Consider the following 19,446-nt stretch of genomic DNA (forward strand, 5'->3'; position numbering starts at 1 on the left):
ATGTGCTATGAATGCAATGAGCCTGGACACTACAAGAATGAATGTCCAAATCTTCAGAAGGAAAATCCCAAGAAGAAGTTTCATAAGAAGAAAAGTCTTATGGCAACCTGGGATGAGTCAGAAGATGATTCAGACTCTGAAGATGAGCAGGCTAACTGTGCGCTGATGGCGACAGAAGATGACGAATCAGAATCTACATCAGAATCAGATTCTGAAGAGGTATTTTCTGAACTTACTAGAGATGAGTTAGTTTCCGGTCTAACTGAACTTCTGGAACTCAAGTCTCAGATTAGTCTCAAATACAAAAAGCTGAAAAAGCAATTTGAATTTGAAACAAAGAAGCTTGAGTTGGAAAATTCTGAATTAAAAGAAAAACTTTTAAAATTATCCAATAATGTTGGATCTCCTTCTGATTCAGAACAATCCACTCCTAGTCTAAACCATATTCTGAAAGAATATGATTTAAGTTTCAGGAAGTTCTTATCTAGAAGTATTGGCAGAAGTCAGCTAGCTTCTATGATATATGCTGTGTCTGGAAACAAAAGAGTAGGCATTGGTTTTGAGGGTGAAACCCCATACAAACTTGAACCTGTTGATGAAATGAAAATCACATACAAGCCATTGTATGATCAGTTCAAGTATGGCCACTCCCATGATATTAGGCACACTTCACATGCTCAAAGTTTTCACATAACACACACCAAAAGGCATGTGACACAACCTAGGAAATATCATGAAACTCACATTAAAAATTATCATGCTGTTCCTCCTATTGCTTACAATGTGAAACCCAAGTTCAATCAGAACTTGAGAAAATCTAACAAGAAAGGACCCAAGAAAATGTGGGTACCTAAGGATAAGATTATTCCTATTGCAGATATCCTTGACTGCAAAAAGGACAAAGCACAACATGTCATGGTACCTGGACTCTGGATGCTCGCGACACATGACAGGAAGAAGGTCTATGTTCCAAGACCTGGTGCTTAAGTCTGGAGGAGAAGTCAAGTTTGGAGGAGATCAGAAGGGCAAGATAATTGGCTCTGGAACTATAAAGTCTGGTAACTCTCCTTCCATTTCTAATGTACTTCTTGTAGAAGGATTAACACATAACCTCTTATCTATCAGTCAATTGAGTGACAATGGTTATGATATAATCTTTAATCAAGAGTCTTGCAAGGCTGTAAATCAGAAGGATGGCTCAATCCTATTTACAGGCAAGAGGAAGAACAACATTTATAAGACAGATCTGCAAGATCTTATGAGTCAGAAGGTGACTTGTCTTATGTCTGTTTCTAAATAGCAGTGGGTCTGGCACAGAAGATTAGGTCATGCTAGTTTGAGAAAGATTTCTCAGATTAACAAACTGAATCTGGTCAGAGGACTCCCTAATCTGAAATTCAAATCAGATGCTCTTTGTGAAGCATGTCAGAAGGGCAAGTTCTCCAAACCTGCATTCAAGTCCAAGAATGTTGTTTCTACCTCAAGGCCATTAGAACTCTTGCACATTGATCTGTTTGGCCCAGTCAAAACAGCATCTGTTAGAGGGAAGAAATACGGATTAGTCATCGTAGATGATTATAGCCGCTGGACATGGGTAAAATTCTTAAAACACAAGGATGAGACTCATTCAGTGTTCTTTGATTTCTGCATTCAGATTCAATCTGAAAAAGAGTGTAAAATCATAAAGGTTAGAAGTGATCATGGTGGTGAATTTGGGAACAGATCCTTTGAAGAGTTCTTCAAGGAAAATGGTATTGCCCATGATTTCTCTTGTCCTAGAACTCCACAGCAAAATGGGGTTGTAGAACGAAAGAATAGGACTCTGCAAGAAATGGCCAGAACCATGATAAATGAAACCAATATGGCTAAGCATTTCTGGGCAGAAGCAATAAACACTGCTTGCTATATTCAGAATAGAATCTCTATCAGACCTATTCTAAATAAGACTCCTTATGAATTGTGGAAGAATAGAAAGCCCAACATTTCATATTTCCATCCTTTTGGATGTGTATGCTTTATTCTGAACACTAAAGATTATCTTGGTAAGTTTGATTCCAAAGCACAGAAATGTTTCCTTCTTGGATATTCTGAACGCTCAAAAGGCTACAGAGTATACAATACTGAAACATTGATTGTAGAAGAATCAATCAATATCAGGTTTGATGATAAGCTTGGTTCTGAAAAACCAAAGCAGTTTGATAATTTTGCAGATTTTGATATTGATATATCAGAAGTTGTTGAGCCAAGAAGCAACACATCAGAAGCAGAGCTTCTCAGAAGCAAAGAATCTGAAGATCAAGTATCAGCTTCTCTGGAGGATCTTAGCATTTCTGAAGAACCATCTGTCAGAAGATCATCCAGACTCATCTCTGGTCATTCAGAAGATGTCATTCTTGGAAAGAAGGATGATCCAATCAGAACAAGAGCATTCCTTAAGAACAATGCAGATTGTCAATTAGGTCTTGTATCTTTGATCGAGCCAACTTCTGTTGATCATGCTCTAGAAGATCCAGACTGGATAATTGCTATGCAAGAAGAACTGAATCAGTTTACAAGGAATGATGTTTGGGATCTTGTTCCTAGACCAGATGGATTCAATATAATCGGCACAAATTGGGTCTTCAGAAACAAGCTCAGAATGAGAAGATGAGAAATTCTTACGTATGAGTATCCTTTGATATGAATTTTTTTTTAAGAAGTTCTGATAGAAATCAATTAGAAATTGTGATTCAGTTATTACTAACGTTTCAGTGTCTAAGTTGATTCAGAATCTCTATAAAAGCAAAACAGCTGTAACTGGCTATCCAGATGGTAAACACGTGTTCACTATTCCTGGACAAGCGTGCGTACAGTTGAGGGGACGTCTACTTAGGTAACTGTGCAAATCACGTCTTTTGTCATTATTATCTCTCCTCATGTCACGTAACATTAAATGCTTTTCATCATTTACTCTCTTTCAGTTTTCTTTTTATACTCTTCAAACGTTTCTTTTCCCTCTCATATTTCTCTCTCTCTGCATTCGGTTTCTTTTTCGTCTCTCTCTCTTTTCATATCATAAACCCTAGCAGTTTCCAATATCTGAAAATTCATCATGAATCCATCGTCAAGCTCTGGGAATCAAGACAATGATAGGAAACAAAAGAGAAAGGCATCTGCTGAACCAGAAACCAAACCTAAAAGAGTTAGGATCTCCTATGACCCTCTCAAAGTGTATCAACCCCTTGACGGTTCCCCTCAATCACCTCCCTCTTCAAAGACCTCCACCACCTCTTCCTCCTCTTTCATCCCCTCGGAACCACCTTCTTCATCATCTGATATCTCCTTTCCTTCAACCCTTCCATCAGATATTTCTTCATCTCTCTCATACCCTTTTCCCACCAGAACACCTAATCCCTATAGTGTTGTTCTTCCCGACTCAAGGTTCTCTGTCAACCCTCCAACCCCTACCACTCAAACATATCTGGAGCTTTTACATGCTGATGTAAATGGCTGGTTGGAGATTCTAGGTGCTGCTCACCTTAATCATCTGGATGAGTATGCTACAAACAACCTTTGGAATACCTTTCGTCAGGATTTTCTGGATAAGGCTACAGACACTCAGAGAAGGATTATGTCTGAAGCTCCTGGTGTTCGTGGTCTCCGGTTGGAAGTTGGTGAGAGCAGCCATCACCATCTCATCAGGAACAGAAATGTTCTTGAAAGAAAGATACCAGCAGATGAGTTGGAAGAAGAAAATCTCTGCAGAGACATCGTGGTGTGGAGACCATGGTTTCCTGTGCTGACTGGAGATTTTCAGTGGCTGTTCAACTGGTTCAGAATGAACCCTTCTGAAAAAGCACCTCACATGGTCTTTCCGGTAGTGGTTTATCGTGCTGAAGTTGCTGGTCCTACTCCTCCAACAAACCTAGCAGCTATTCTTCAAGCATTGGAAGATGGAACTTCTGAGCTGCCTGAACCAGAATATGCTAAGGCTACTTCTGAGTCAGACTCAGATGAGAAAATGGAAGATGCACAAGCTGAAGATCTTCCAGAAGATCACCCTGCTGAGATTGCTGTCCCTCTGGGCAGAAATACTGGTGCTTCTTCTTCTGGTGAAACCTCAGCTTTGATGGAGACCTTGGAAACTCTTCATCAGAATCAAGCTATGCTGGCTTCTCGTTTGGACGCGCAAGAAGCAGCCAATGCTGAGTTTCGTTCCTTCATGACAAGGCAAGCTACAAGCACTGACGGGATTCATGATGTTCTGGCGCGGATTTTGCGTAGGCTAGGATCTTAGTCTTTTGGTCTTTGTAGTTTCCTTTCCTTGTTGCATCTGTTTTCCTGCATTCCTTTCTTGTAATCTTTTTTTTATTATCAATGAAAAAGTTTCTTTGCTTTTACATTCCAGTGACTCTATTTGTCGTTTTATGCATCTAATTCTTTTGAAATATTGCTTTTTGATGTTATGACAAAAAGGGGGAGAAAGATAAATGATAAATGATTTGATTAATCTATCAGTTGCTGGGTAAAGCTCCCACACATTTACTAACAAGAACTGCAAGTTCTATATGGTTTAAGTGTTTTGCAGGTATACTGAAGAGAATCTTCAAAGCAAACACAAGAAGCAAAACCATGGAAACTGAAGCAAGCTGAGTGCTGTCAAGCTTCAGAAATCAGAAGCAAGAAAGAAGAATGAATCAGAAGCACTGATAATAGAATTTGATCTATATTTGTCTATTTGTTCTGACAAAATTCTATTTGCTCTGATACATATAATGTTATGGCTCTGATACATTATTTGCTCTGATACATTATTTCAGCCTATATGGCTCTGATTCATATAATGTGTTCAAACATACATTTTATGTTCTAACTCGTTCATGCTGACTTTTGTCGTTTAGTTTTTGTTCTGTAACATTTCAGGATGTAGAGATGCTCAGATGATGCTCTGGTACATTCAACAATGTTCTGATACAAATCTAGCATGAAGTGATGTTGGTAGAAATTCAAAGCTCTGAAGCTATCCGAGGGAAGCAGAAATCAGAAGCTGCGAATGTTCTAAAGATCTAGAAAACTCAAGTTCTGAAGCTGTCCCGAATGGAAGCAGAAATCAGAAGCTGTGAATGTTCAGAAGATCAAAGAAATTCAAGTTCTGAAGCTGTCCTGAATGGAAGCAGAAATCAGAAGCTGTGAATGTTCAGAAGATCAAAGAAATTCAAGTTCTGAAGCTGTCCTAGATGGAAGCAGGAATCAGAAGCTGTGAGTGTTCTAGGGATCTAAGGAAATTCTAGTTCTGAAGCTGTCCTATGGAAGCAGAAGTCAGAAGCTATGAATTCTCTAAAGACAGAAGCTTATATGATCGTCTCTACCGAAATAATCAGGGAAGTCTTTTATTAAAGTTCTTCGAGTATTTATTTCAGGGGGAGATTATTTATCTCAGGGGGAGATTGTTAATCTCAGGGGGAGACATATTCATATGCTTATGCTATAGCTGTGTAATTTGTCTTTTGCCGACTGTTCTTTCTGATCGCAAATTCATATCATTTATATATGTTTTTGTCATCATCAAAAAGGGGGAGATTGTTAGAACAAGATTTGTTCTGATCAATTATCTTAGTTTTGATGATAACAATAATATGAATTTTGCTTAAGATAATATGGTACTCTAATCCAATGCAATTTCCCTTTCAGGAAATATATATAAAGAGTACGCATAATTCAGCGCTCAGAAGCTTTGTCTCAAAGGGTTCAACAATGCAACATCAGAACATGGTCTGGCAAGACATCAGAAGATGGTCGAAGCAGAATCAGAACATGGGTCTATGGAAGCATCAGAAGAACATGAGATCAGAAGCACTGAAGCTCAGAAGATGGTATCACGCTCAGAAGCACTTCAAGGTCAGAAGATCAGAAGATGCTATGCACCAAGCTGTTTGACTCTGATGATATTCAAACGTTGTATTCACAAACATCAGATCAGAAGAAAGTACAAGTGGCAAGCTACGCTGATTGACAAAAGGAACGTTAAAAGCTATTAAAGGCTACGTCAGTAGACACAGCGTGAACAAGGCTCGAGGTAGTTGACAAAAGCGTATAACATTAAATGCGATGCTGTACGGAACACGCAAAGCATTAAATGCATTCAACGGTCATCTTCTCCAACGCCTATAAATATGAAGTTCTGATGAGAAGCAAGGTTAACGATCCTGAACAATATAATTCAAATTAACTTGCTGAAACGCTGTTCAAATCAAAACTCAGAATCTTCATCTTCATCAAAACTCACTACATTGCTGTTGTAATATTTTAGTGAGATTAAGCTTAAACGTTAAGAGAAATATCACAGTTGTGATTATCGCTTTTAAGAAGCATTTGTAAACTCTTAGAATTGATTACATTAAGTTGTAAGGAACTAGAGTGATCGTGTTGATCAGAATACTCTAGGAAGTCTTAGGAGTGAACTAAGCAGATTGTAACTAGAGTGATCGTGTTGATCAGTAGACTCTAGAAAAGTCTTAGAGGGTATCTAAGCAGTTGTTCCTGGAGTGATCAGTGTGTGATCAGAAGACTCTGGAAGACTTAGTTGCGGACTAAGTGGAAAACCATTGTAATCCGTGCGATTAGTGGATTAAATCCTCAGTTGAGGTAAATCATCTCTGCGGGGGTGGACTGGAGTAGTTTAGTTAACAACGAACCAGGATAAAAATAACTGTGCAATTTATTTTTATCTGTCAAGTTTTTTAAAGCTACACTTATTCAAACCCCCCCCCCCTTTCTAAGTGTTTTTCTATCCTTCAATTGAAACACAAGTAGGCAAGATCAATTTCTCATGAAACTTCGTCCAAAATTTGAGGTTGTTAGAGGTGCTTTGCTCAATAGGAATCCCGTTCCTTCTTTAGATGCTTGTATCGGCGAACTTCTAAGGGAGGAACAACGTCTACTTACTCAAGGAACCATGTCTCATGATGCTGTCAGTTATGAACCTGTGGCAATTGCATATGCTGCTCAAAGTAGAGGAAAGGGTCGTGATATGCGACAAGTCCAATGTTTTTCTTGCAAACAATTTGGACATGTTGCTCGTAACTGTAGTAAGAAGTTTTGCAATTACTGTAAACAACAGGGTCACATCATCTCTGACTGTCCCACACGTCCTCCTCGACCAACGCAACATCCAACTTAAGCATTTCATGCCACTACCAACTCTGCAGTTGGTCCTCTCAGTAGTGGTGCATCTACTGGCAGTTTTCTACAACCTGAAATGATTCAACAAATGGTACTTTCTGCTCTTTCAGCCTTAGGAATTCAGGGTAAGTCTTCTAATGCTTCTCAACCATGGTTTCTTGATTCTGGTGCATCCAATCACATGACGGGTTCCTATGAATACTTGCAAAGTTTACATTCCTATAATGGTAATCAACAAATTCAAGTTGCTGATGGTAATAAACTTCCTATCACTGATGTTGGTGACATAAACTCAAACTTTCATGACGTGCTTGTATCACCCGGACTTGCTTCTAACTTATTGTCGGTTGGTCAATTGGTGGATAACAACTGTAATGTTAATGTTTCTCGTGTTGGTTGTCTTGTGTAGGAGCAGGTGTCGGGAAAGGTGATCGCGAATGGGCCTAAAGTGGGAAGATTGTTTCCGCTTCAATTTAGTTATAGTCATTTATCTTTTGCATGCAATACTATTTTGAACTCTTATGAGGATTGGCATAGAAAATTGGGTCATCCAAATTCCATTGTTTTGTCTCATTTATTTAAAACTGGTTTGTTGGGAAATATACATGATTGTCCTGCTTCTATTTTATGTTCCTTTTGTAAATTGGCCAAAAGTAAAACACTTCCTTTTCCGTCAGGTGCTCATCGTGCTTCTACTTGTTTTGAGATGATTCATAGTGATCTGTGGGGAATGTCTCCAACAACATCTCATGCTCACTATAAATATTTTGTCACATTTATTGATGATTACAGTCGCTTTACTTGGATATATTTTCTCAGATCTAAGTCTAAAGTGTTTTCTATGTTTCAGAAATTTTTGACATATGTTGAAAATCAATTTCAAGCAAGTGTTAAAAAATTTCGATTTGACTCGGGAGGTGAGTATATGTCTCATGAATTTCAGGGATACCTACAACAAAAAGGGATCTTGTCTCAACGGTCTTGTCCCAATACCCCCCAACAAAACGGGATGGCGGAGCGAAAGAATCGTCATTTGCTTGATGTCACGCGCACCTTGCTTCTTCAAGCTTCTGTACCATCCTGATTTTGGGTCGAGGCTCTTTCCACAACTGTATTCCTGATCAATCGTCTTCCTTCTACGGTTATTGATTTTGATTCTCCTTTCTTTCGTCTTTTTAAAATTCAGCCTAATTATAGTGATTTACATACTTTTGGATGTGTGTGTTTTGTTCACTTACCTCCGTTTGAGCGAAATAAGCTTGGAGCACAATCTATTCAATGTGCATTTATGGGGCATAGCAACTCTCATAAAGGTTGTGTGTGTTATGATGTTTCTAATCACCATTTTCGAGTTTCTCGGAATGTTACATTTTTTATAATCAATATATGTTTCATTCTCTTTCTCCTGCCACAAATGATATTGCTATTCTTCCTAATATTTCTGTTATGCCTTGATCTATAGAACGTTACAAACCAGGAATCACATATGCCAGACAACGCAGAAAATAGGTTTCCACTGCCCCTCCCGACACAGATCCGCCACCTGATCCTAAACCGGTCGAACCACGACGTTCTGGTCGAATATCTAAAGCACCGGATAGATATTCACTAGACAGGTATGATTCCTCACATACTTCTCTATCTGCCTCATTGTCTAGCATATCTATTCCTACTTATTATGCACAGGCTGTTAAAGACTTACGCTGGATAAAAGAAATGAATGAGGAACTTCAGGCCCTTCAAGAGAATTTTACATGGGATATTGTCTCTTGTCCCCCTGATATCAAACCCATAGGTTGCAAATGGGTGTATTATGTGAAACTAAATTCGGATGGGTCTCTCAACCATTTCAAGGCTCGATTGGTTGCCTTAGGAAATAAGCAGGAATATGGAATTGATTATGATGAGACATTTGCACCGGTTGCCAAAATGACATTTGTTCGTACGATACTCTCTATCGCCGCTTCTAATGGGTGGTATCTTCATCAAATGGACGTGAAAAATGCCTTTCTTCATGGTGACCTGACGGAAGATATCTATATGACTCCTCCTCAAGGCTTATTCTCTTCATCTAAAGGTGTGTGCAAGCTTATACGCTCCTTATATGGTTTGAAACAAGCGCCTAGAGCAGTATGAAAAATTTCGCTCCACTCTATTTGGGTTCTCCTTTACTCAGAGTCAGTATGATTCTTCTCTATTTATTCATCGAACGTCTACTGGAATTGTCCTACTTCTTCTGTATGTTGATGATATGATTATTACTGGTTCTGATAATGATTCGATTCAAAGCCTTAAACAGCAGTTACAAGCATCGTTTCATATGAAAGATCTTGGTCATTTGCATTATTTTCTTGGTCTTGAGGTTCACTCTACATCCAAGGGTATATTCCTCCATCAACACAAGTATGCCACAAATTTAATTTCTATGTCTGGTCTCTAATCGACTACTCTAGTGGATACTCCTCTTGAGGTTAATGTTAAATATCATCGTGATGATGGTGATCTGTTGCCTGATCCCTTATTGTATCGTCAACTCGTGGGTAGCCTTAATTACTTGACTATTACTCGTCCTGACATATCGTTTGCTGTTCAATAAGTAAGTCAATTCATGCACTCTCCTCGCTACCTTCACTTGGCAGCAGTTCGTCGTATAATTCGTTACTTGAAGGGAAACTCTCATCGTGGTTTATTTTGTCCTACTGGCGTTGCTCCTAAATTGAGTGTTTATAGTGATGTCGATTGGACAGGGTGTCCTAATACTAGACGATATGTCACTGGTTGGTGCATGTTTCTTGGCTCTTCATTGATATCATGGAAAAGTAAGAAACAAGCGAGAGTCTCTAAATCGTCTACTGAATCTGAGTATCGTGCCATGTCTGCTGCTTGTTATGAAATGATTTGGCTTCGTGGTCTTTTGGCTGAGCTTGAATTTCCTCAATTAGAGCCAACTTCACTTTATGCGGACAATACGAGTGCCATCCAAATTGTTGCGAATCCTGTTTTTCATGAACGCACCAAACATATTGAAGTTGATTGCCACTCAATCCGGGACGCTTATGATGACCGCATAATATCACTTCATCATGTCAGTACTCAATTGCAGATTGCAGATATTCTTACCAAGGCTGTTCCGCGTCCACGTCATCAATTTCTTGTTAGCAAATTGATGCTCATTGACAAACAGCTTCAATTTGAGGGGGGATATGAATAAGAATTAATTTGTTCCTAGAATAAGGGTTTGTTCTCATTAAATGTAATTATTTAAATGTGAATAAGGGTTTATATATTATTTAGTGTAATCAAGCCAGTAGTTATTGACAATTTTAACTAAACTTCATTAGCTATTAATTAATCTCAATTCAATATTTCTTGATTAGAATTAGAATAAACTTGGTCTCACATTTATAAGTTCAATATTCAATTTGGGGTAACAAAATACTGTAAACATTTTGCACAGCACACCCAAATAGAACAGAACAAATACGATACGCAGTAACGCAGCACAAGAAGGAACAAACCAGCCAACCAGTCTAAAATGGAACACGACGAAGACGAAGATCCACCTCTCGCTGTTCAGATTCAACAACATGATGATGAATCCATTTCTCAACAAGCTTCTGTTGGTGTAACTCTCATCACCGGTTACCTTGGTTCCGGCAAATCCACGGTAATTTCCATCAAAATTAACACCCCTTGTTTTGTCTCTTTTCTAATTTCTAATTGGGTACTTCAAAGTTGTGTCCTTTTTCACTTTCTTTTTTGTTTCTCGTATTGGGTCATGTAGCTGTTGCTTATTAGTGCTAGTTTTTGAAGTGACAATGTTTCAATAGTTTTGTGGAGTTGTGAATTTGGTTTTCTTGATTTTCAGCTAGTGAATCATATATTGAACTCTCAACATGGGAAGAGGATTGCTGTGATATTGAATGAGTTTGGGGAGGAAATTGGAGTGGAAAGAGCATTGATAAATGAAGGGGAAGATGGTGCAGTTGTTGAAGAATGGGTTGAGCTTGCTAATGGGTGTGTATGTTGCACTGTTAAGCATAGTTTGGTTCAAGCACTTGAGCAGCTTGTACAGAGAAAAGAAAGGTAAAACTAACTAACAAACTAACTAGTCAGATATTGAGGCATGCGAAATTGAAGCACTTGACTCCTAATGGACGCTTAGGTCTCTTTGTATTGACTTATATGAGTTTATCTACAATGCATAAGTACCTGTGAGCAGAGTAGTCAATTGTGGCGTTATCCTGCTATAGTGGAGTGGAGAGTGGAGCGGAGACCGACAGCTATGGGAAGAGTCTTTGCGGTGTAGAACACTATAGCGGCCACTGTAGGGTAGGTAAATAGCATGATAGCAGGCAGATCAGTTCTCGGCCCGGACCAGTTCCTTGTCTGCGATCCTTTTCCCCTCTAAAAATCTGAAATTACTCCTTAAATTTACAATGTTTTAAGGGTAAATTTTGGCTTTTTCAATCAAATTTGAGTTGAGACTCAACCTTAACCTTCCTTCATAGCCGTTTATGTGCTTCAAGATTCATGTGTGCTTTGATTTATGAATATTTTGTGAGTTGAGTAATTTGTTTAATTTTACATTAAATATATGTTTAGAATTATTATATGTAATTTATCCAAAAAAATGATCAAATAGAGTTGATATCCCGCTCCCGCTATCCCACTTTTGGGATCAGCCGCTCTGCGCCGCTATCCGGGAATGACTACTCTGCTTGTGAAACTGTTTGAGAAAGATTATGTAAACAATTTTATAACATGTCCATAAGATGTTTTCAACTTTCTATCATAAAATTCTTCGGGATAGCTTATGAAAATAGATTATAGCTTTTGTGAAAATATTTGATTGATTTTATCTTTTGTTATAGAAATAGTTTGTGCATAAGCTAAGCACTTAAATAAGAAATGCTTATTTAAACTGTTTTTCCAAACATAGTCTTAATTGCATAGTTTTGTGGTTCACTTTCATCAAAACCCCTTTTATTTCTGTCATGAATTGTTGTAATGTTCAGAAAAGTGGGTCATATTTATTTCTCGATTAAGCTTTTTTTATGTATTTTGTGTGTAGGCTAGACCATATATTGCTGGAAACCACTGGTTTGGCGAATCCAGCACCTTTGGCATCTATTCTTTGGTTGGACGAGCAGTTGGAATCTGATGTGAAGCTTGATTCTATCGTCACTGTAAGTATCTTTAACTGATGATAATCATTATTTTATTTTATTTTTTTGAGCTAGAAATTTTGGTTTAATTTTTTATAATGTATTTAAATTACCTAACTGAAATATTTTTGTATAGCAAAACACACTTGTTTGGATTGATAGTGAGTCTCGCAGAATCGTAGTATGGCACCATGATTTCGGCTCTGTTTGGTAAAACTAGCTGGTAGCTGATAGCTGATAGCTGATAGCTGGTAGCTGATAGCTTTTAGCTGGTGACTGGTAGCTTTTAGCTGGTGACTGATAGCTGATAAGCTAACATGAGTGTTTGGTAAATTAGTTGTTTCATTAGCTGATAGATACAAAATGACATAAATGATCATTTTAATTAATAAGAATAATAATATTTTATTAAAGTAATAAGGGTATAAATGGAAAAAAAAGTCACAAGCTAAAAGCTACAAACTCAAAAGCTACTTCAAATAGCTTTTGATAAAAAAGCTAAAAGCTAGTAAAAAAGCTACAAGCTAAAAGCTAAAATAGCATTACCAAACAGTACTTTTTCATTAATGTTAGCTGAAAAGCTAAAAGCTAAAAGCTCTTTTTTGGGTCTTACCAAACAGACTCTTCATCAATCTTTACACCAGTCAAAACATTTAGTTTCTATCACCAGCAAAATTTCACTCTTCCTTGTACAAGAAATAGTTCTTGGAGACATTTTATAGTACATATCTTGGTTTTCACTTAGTACACTTATCATGTTAGTTTTGTAGTAGTGGTTTAATTTCCTCTTATGTGTTGATAGAAGTTGTTTTTTTTCCCTTAGGACACGGTGACAAGAGGATGATTTGTGATATGTGAATCACAGTATCTTTTCTATCTGTGTTTCTTCCCATGTAGGTAGTGGATGCCAAAAATGTACGCTTCCAGATGAAGGAGCACCGTGGCTCGTCTTCATTTCCTGAAGCATATTTTCAGATAGCATTTGCGGTAATTCTTTATTATATTAACTGCATTTCAGTTATTGATAACGTGTTTTTCCTTTTCACATTTATAGCTGTCATATTTTTATTTATTCGAAGATAAGAGAAAAATTAGGGGTGGCAAATCGGGCCCGGTCCGTTGGGCATGCCCGTTTTGCCCGCTCTTTTGTGTATGGTGGGCCAAGGTTTTAGGCTCTCACCCTCTAGTGTGACCGCCACGCCCCGTCCCGTTTTTTATACGGGTTTTTTTGCGGGACGGACCAAGGTTTTAGGTCCGCACCCTTAACTATGACCGCCCCGCCCCGTTTTTTTGCGGGCTTTTGCGGGACGGGCATGCCTGTTTGCCACCCCTAAGAAAAATAGTGATCAAAGGACTGAAGGTTTAGGGTTTATAGAAGTGCTAATAATTTTGCTGCTTGTTACAGGACATTGTAATTCTTAACAAGGTTGATTTGGTATCTGCAGAAGGCTCAAGAGCTCTGGAGGAACTCGAGGAGGAAATCCATAACATTAACTCACTCGTAGAGATAATTCACTCTGTCCGATGTCAAGTTGACTCATCTAAGATATTGAACCGCCACGCTTACGATACTGTAATAAATTACTCCTATATTTGCTCTTCATCTGTAGTCTTTTTCTTCCCACCATGATGACCGTAATTTACCTTTGCTGTCTCTCGTTTCAGAATACCGCACATTTAGAGGCATTGTTAGAAGAAAGTCGTTCCTTGTCTTCTAAAGAGCTTCATGATAGTGGCGTGAGAACCATATGCGTTTGTGAGACAGGCACAGTCGATATTGATAAGGTAGATTTTCAAATTTCATTCATAATGTTATCGTGGGTCATTCATTTATATAATGTTTAAACCATGGCAGACTCGTATATGGCTAGAAGAAATTCTTTGGGAGAAGAAATACGATATGGATGTATATCGTTGCAAAGGAGTCTTAAGTGTTCAAAACTCTGATCAATTGCATACTTTGCAGGTAAATTACGCTTCATGTCATTACAATTTTCCTTAAATACGGATTTTCAATTTAACCATATAAGATTTGGGTTTTAAATCATTTATCGGTGAAAACCTTGCAGGCAGTGAGGGAACTGTATGAGATTGTTCCTGCTCGCAAGTGGAAGAAGGAAGAAAACAGGGTGAATAAGATAGTCTTTATAGGTAACTAGACGACATTTCTCGTGTCTTTTGTTTTAATGATTAGAAATCAAACTACTTACACTAGACCTCGGTGGTAGCTTTCTCTTGTGTAACCACGAATTTGAATATTCTTCATTTTATTAATATGTTTATTTTTCAATTGGCAGGTCATAATCTGAAAGAAGATGTTCTAATAAATTCCTTGAGAGCTCTTGCAACCTGTTAGGCTGTTTATTTGTATGGGTATAGATTAATAGTTGGGTTGTTAATGATTTTGAGATTCAATCAAAATAGTGTAGTAGAATCTCAGGTGTTTTTTCTAATCCCATTTCAAGTTCTAGATATCATATTGCTCAGCTCATATACAAAATATAATACAATTTAAGCTTTCCGTTATGTCTCATCTTTAAATGAAAAAAAAGTCATAGTTTGAAACTTGAAAATGTAATGTTGTGTTGATTGTTATTACACTCCTGATATTCAATCACTTTACTTGAGCGTTTTTTATTCATTAGTTATTATTTATGTAGATAATAAGAGACAATGGAATGCAATTTAGATATAATTTTACTTTAAAAAAATATACATTTTTAAAACACAGTGATTAATTGAAATAAAAATTGTTTTTTCATTTATAATTTACAACAGAATTTTTTCTGTTTTCCATATCTAGTATTCTATAAATTATACAAATCTCATTGCTTGCATTTGTTGCCACAACGGATGATAATTGTTGATAGAAGTGAACCTTAAAAACACTCATCCAATTGTATGAAAGATGAAACTAAAAGGAAAACTTGATTCAATATGTTTCTACCATTTCATTCATTCATTGAAAAAAAACATATCATCAAGACTTTCTTATATTGAAAAAAGCACAAGGGGTCCATATCCCATTTACATGTCCTGTTTAGTATCTTCGATTATTGGAAATCTATTCCTCCTCCTATCTCTAGTTGCCATCTTCTGTCCATATCTCTCCAATATGTCTGCCAAATCAACTAACCCTACTTCCCTCAACTTTTTCGCTACATCCTCAAACATTACCGCACCTTCCTCATTTGAAAAGTAATGCAAAAACTTGTTATAATCAAATCTCGGCACCTCCATCCCTCTATCCATCACCCTCTCCACATACTTCATAGCTTCCTTCGAATGTCCAACTTTCACCAAACCACCAACAAAAATAGTATCAAAATTCACAAGAGGATCACTCCCTTTCCTCCCTCTCCTCCCCAAATGACCCTGCAGCAACATTATATAAGTATGCATATTCGGTTCGCACCCTCTCTTTATCATCTCCCTAAACACTTGAGTCGCTTCACTTGCTCTTCTCAACTTCAAAAGCCCTTTTATTAATCCATGATAAACACTTATATCCACAACATCAATCTTCTCCACAACTTGATAAGCCTCTCTAACTCTATGTTTTGCTAGAAGCCCATAAACAACATATCCCAACGTCAAACTATCAACCCGAATACCTCTCTCGCACATTTCATCAAACACTTCATGAGCACGATTCATCATCCCTTTTTTACACAACCACTTAATCACAAGCCTATAAGTCGAAACACCAAGTTCATCCATTCTCTTCAACCTCATCGTTTCAAACAGCTTCAAAGCCTCGCCGAATTGATTAACCTTAAAAAACGTCTCCATAAATTTCTCAACCGCGTCAACATCAGGAACAAAACCTTCATCCACCATCAAATTCCAAATCTTAGAAGCTTCAATCAAATCACCCTTTTCACAAAACCCACTAATCAAATGCTTATAACTAACCCCATCAGGTTTAATCCAATCCTTCATCTTGAAAACAACAAACTTTGCTTCCTCAACAAGCTTAACCCTACACATTTCATCAACAACTTTATTCAATCTCTCAACACTATAACCACACCCATTACAATTCATCAAGTGGAAAAACTCCACACACTTTTTCAACTCTCTAGCACCACCAAGGGTCTTCAAAGCAATCACAAAGGTCTTATCATTAGCCAAACGACGAATCGCCGCTTCGTTAAGAAGGTTCCAGAAGAGATCAATGTTGCGAGACTTGGAAACAACATCGAGCATTTTGTTGAAGGAAACAGAGGAGTGAGTGAAAGTTGGGTTTTTTTGTAGTTGCGTGAAAAGGAAGAAACGGTAAACGGGTCGCCATGAGTAAGGGAAATTGTTGCAGACTTGGAGGAAGAATTCGTGGGTGAGTTGGAAGTTGGAAGAGGCGAGTTTTGAGTGGAGACGTGACTCGGGCGAGTTTTGCTGTTGGTAGAGAATGGTGCAGACTCGGAGGAGATCTTGTTGGTTTACCGGTGAAATGGGGTTTGAGAAGTGGCGGCGGAGGGGTTGTACGGTGAGGTTGTTTGTCAATAAAAGTGCGGTGGCTCGTCGGAGAAACATCATAAAAACTTATTTGAAACTTCGTAAAATAAACCTCTAAACAAAAAATATTACAATTAGATTCTTCACTTATTTTATTTTTTTCAGTTAATTTGTTGTATAAGGATTTGAAAATTAAAAGTGGCAACCAAACCAAATATAACTTTGAGCAAGCCATATGAGTTAAATTTATATTATCATTGTCAATTCTTTTATGTAAATTATAGAAAATTGAAAAATAACATTAACTAAAAAAATTATGTTTAAACATAATTTATTAAATGAGAATAATGCTTTAAAAAATACATCAAATACATTTTCTAGAAATATTATATAAAAACAATTTTATAGTATAGAGACAGATTTAGATTTAGATTTATTTTTATTTTTATTTTTATTTTTATGATATGTTTTAGTCTTTGTAAATGTCTATTGGTAAAACTTTTTTTTAATATTGAATTAACTTTTATGAAAAGTGTCATTTTGGAAAATAACAAAAATACAAGTATTAGTTTGTAAATAGAGAAGAACTACTATATAAGAAACAACAAAGTGTATAAAATAAGAAATAGTAATGACAGATTTGACAATAAAAATCACGGGCATAGAACTTCACATCTAATAAACATAAACCGTCAATTCAAAAATAAAAATAAAGTAGATTGTTAAGTTCTATAAATTGTTAAGTTTTATACTATTTCTAATTTATTTTATAAAATAAAATTTGTTTTTATATGGAGTACCTTCCCCGTTGCTTGGGGAAACTTAAAGATAAGTCTAACTTTAATTTCCACCCGTGGTGTGAGAAAATGCGGATTACAAGCATAAGTTTTGCGGATAATCTCATTGTGATCTCCTGAGGTGATGAGATATCTATTAGTATGTTGATGGAGGAATTCACAACTTTCTCTGTAACCACTGGACTTGTGGCTCACTCTGCCAAATGTACCCTTTATTTTGGAGGGGTGAAGGAGATGGAGCAAGTTGCCATAGCAAACAGAACTGGATTCAGAGTCCGTAAACTCCCGTTTAAGTATTTGGGTGTGTCGTTGTCTTGTAGAAAATTAACTATCCACCAATGTAAACCTCTAATTGAGAGAATTACTACAAGAGTAACACACTGGACAGCTAGTCTTCTTAGTTACGCAGGAAGATACCAACTGAGAGTGATCTGTTCGCAATAACAGCGTATTGGATGCAAATATTCCCCATGCCTCAGAAAGTTATCAACCATATTGAATCGATTTGCAGGAGTTATCTTTGGAGTGGAACAGATGCGATCACAACAAAGGCATTGATAGCATGGGATAAGATCTGCAGCCCGAAAGGTGCGGGTGGCTTAAACATCACATCTCTAAAAGAATGGAATCAAGTCGCGATTGGGAAATTGCTTTGGAATTTGCAAGCGAAAGCATATAAACTTTGGGTGTGATGGGTGAATACATATTACCTCAAGAATCAAGACGTTATGCGCTGGAGTACGAGCCTTAGATGCTCTCGGATAGTGAAGAAAATCATGAAAATTAGGGAGATTGTAAACCAAGCACAATACTGGAAGGATTTGGAAAATGGCAAAAGTTACCACACAGGGGAAATGTACAAGGCTCTTAGAGGAGAGAAGGAACATGTGAGTTGGAAAAAAGTGTTGCTGCATAACTTGACGCGGCCTCGGGAAATATTCACTTTGTGGATGACACTCAATGGTAAACTCCCTACAAAAGATAGGCTCATAAAATTTGTAATACATATGGACCCCATGTGCAGTTTTTGCGACCGAGTAGAAACTTTGAACCATATTTTCTTTGAATGTCAAGTATTCAATAAAATATGGAGAGAAGTTTTGTAGTGGATGGGTATTGCTAGAAGGCCTATGGAATGGGAAGAGGAAAAGAAGTGGTTGATCCAAGAAACAAAGATGAAAGGATGGAGAAGACAAATATTGAAGATTGCTTGTGCTGAAACCATTTATGAGCTATGGTGAGGTAGGAATGGAAAGATCTTTTCTCAACAACAAATTGATGGTACCTTGAAAGAAAAAAATTATAGATAGCATAATTTGGAGATGTATGAATGATAGGATGCTGAGTACACATATAAATGTGACTACTCGTAGTATTGGTTAGTTGATTGTATTAACTATGCCTCGACCCTTAGGGGATCGATTTCTACTTACTGATTTTTGGTAATATAAGATATGCTTTATTTCCAAAAAAAAAAAATTGTTTTTTGATTCATAGAATAATCAATGTATTTGGCCTATATATTATCTACATATATTAATTATTCGATATATTTAAAAAGAATTTCCCCCTATAAGTAAGACTAGAAGGAGTCTAAATTTGCTACATCTTTTGTTGTATAACCAATTCGACATTTGTTCATATATATGGTACATTCTTACTATTCAATTTAATTATAGTATAAGTTATATTTAAATAATTAAATTTAACAATGCGGACGCACGAAGATCATACTAGTTAATTAAAAAAAGAACTTATTTTTTTGAAAAAATGCAAGCCCGAAAATGTGGTTATAAATGACGGGATTTTTAGTACACCTCATGCTTTAATCACAAATTTTTCAAAATATTCTTAAAATCCGGAAA

The 19,446-nt window shown here is 37.0% G+C and overlaps 2 protein-coding genes across 2 annotated transcripts; one reads left to right on the forward strand and one right to left on the reverse strand.

Annotated features, from left to right (window-relative positions):
* Positions 1-10,588: 10,588 nt before the first annotated feature.
* On the forward strand, positions 10,589-14,855 carry LOC131651722 (uncharacterized). Its single transcript, XM_058921404.1, has 9 exons — positions 10,589-10,828; positions 11,030-11,247; positions 12,236-12,350; positions 13,227-13,316; positions 13,735-13,902; positions 13,995-14,114; positions 14,185-14,295; positions 14,399-14,480; positions 14,627-14,855. Exons 1-9 carry the CDS (start codon positions 10,697-10,699, stop codon positions 14,683-14,685), a joined length of 1,095 nt encoding a protein of 364 aa, XP_058777387.1. The 5' UTR covers positions 10,589-10,696; the 3' UTR covers positions 14,686-14,855.
* Positions 14,856-15,134: 279 nt separating this feature from the next.
* LOC131651721 (putative pentatricopeptide repeat-containing protein At1g26500) lies at positions 15,135-16,944 on the reverse strand. Its single transcript, XM_058921403.1, has one exon. The coding sequence runs from the start codon at positions 16,863-16,865 to the stop codon at positions 15,357-15,359; it is 1,509 nt and encodes a 502-aa protein (XP_058777386.1). The 5' UTR covers positions 16,866-16,944; the 3' UTR covers positions 15,135-15,356.
* Positions 16,945-19,446: the final 2,502 nt, after the last annotated feature.

The sequence above is a fragment of the Vicia villosa genome, linkage group LG2 (genome assembly GCF_029867415.1).
Source record: "Vicia villosa cultivar HV-30 ecotype Madison, WI linkage group LG2, Vvil1.0, whole genome shotgun sequence".
In the NCBI taxonomy this organism is placed as follows: domain Eukaryota; kingdom Viridiplantae; phylum Streptophyta; class Magnoliopsida; order Fabales; family Fabaceae; genus Vicia; species Vicia villosa.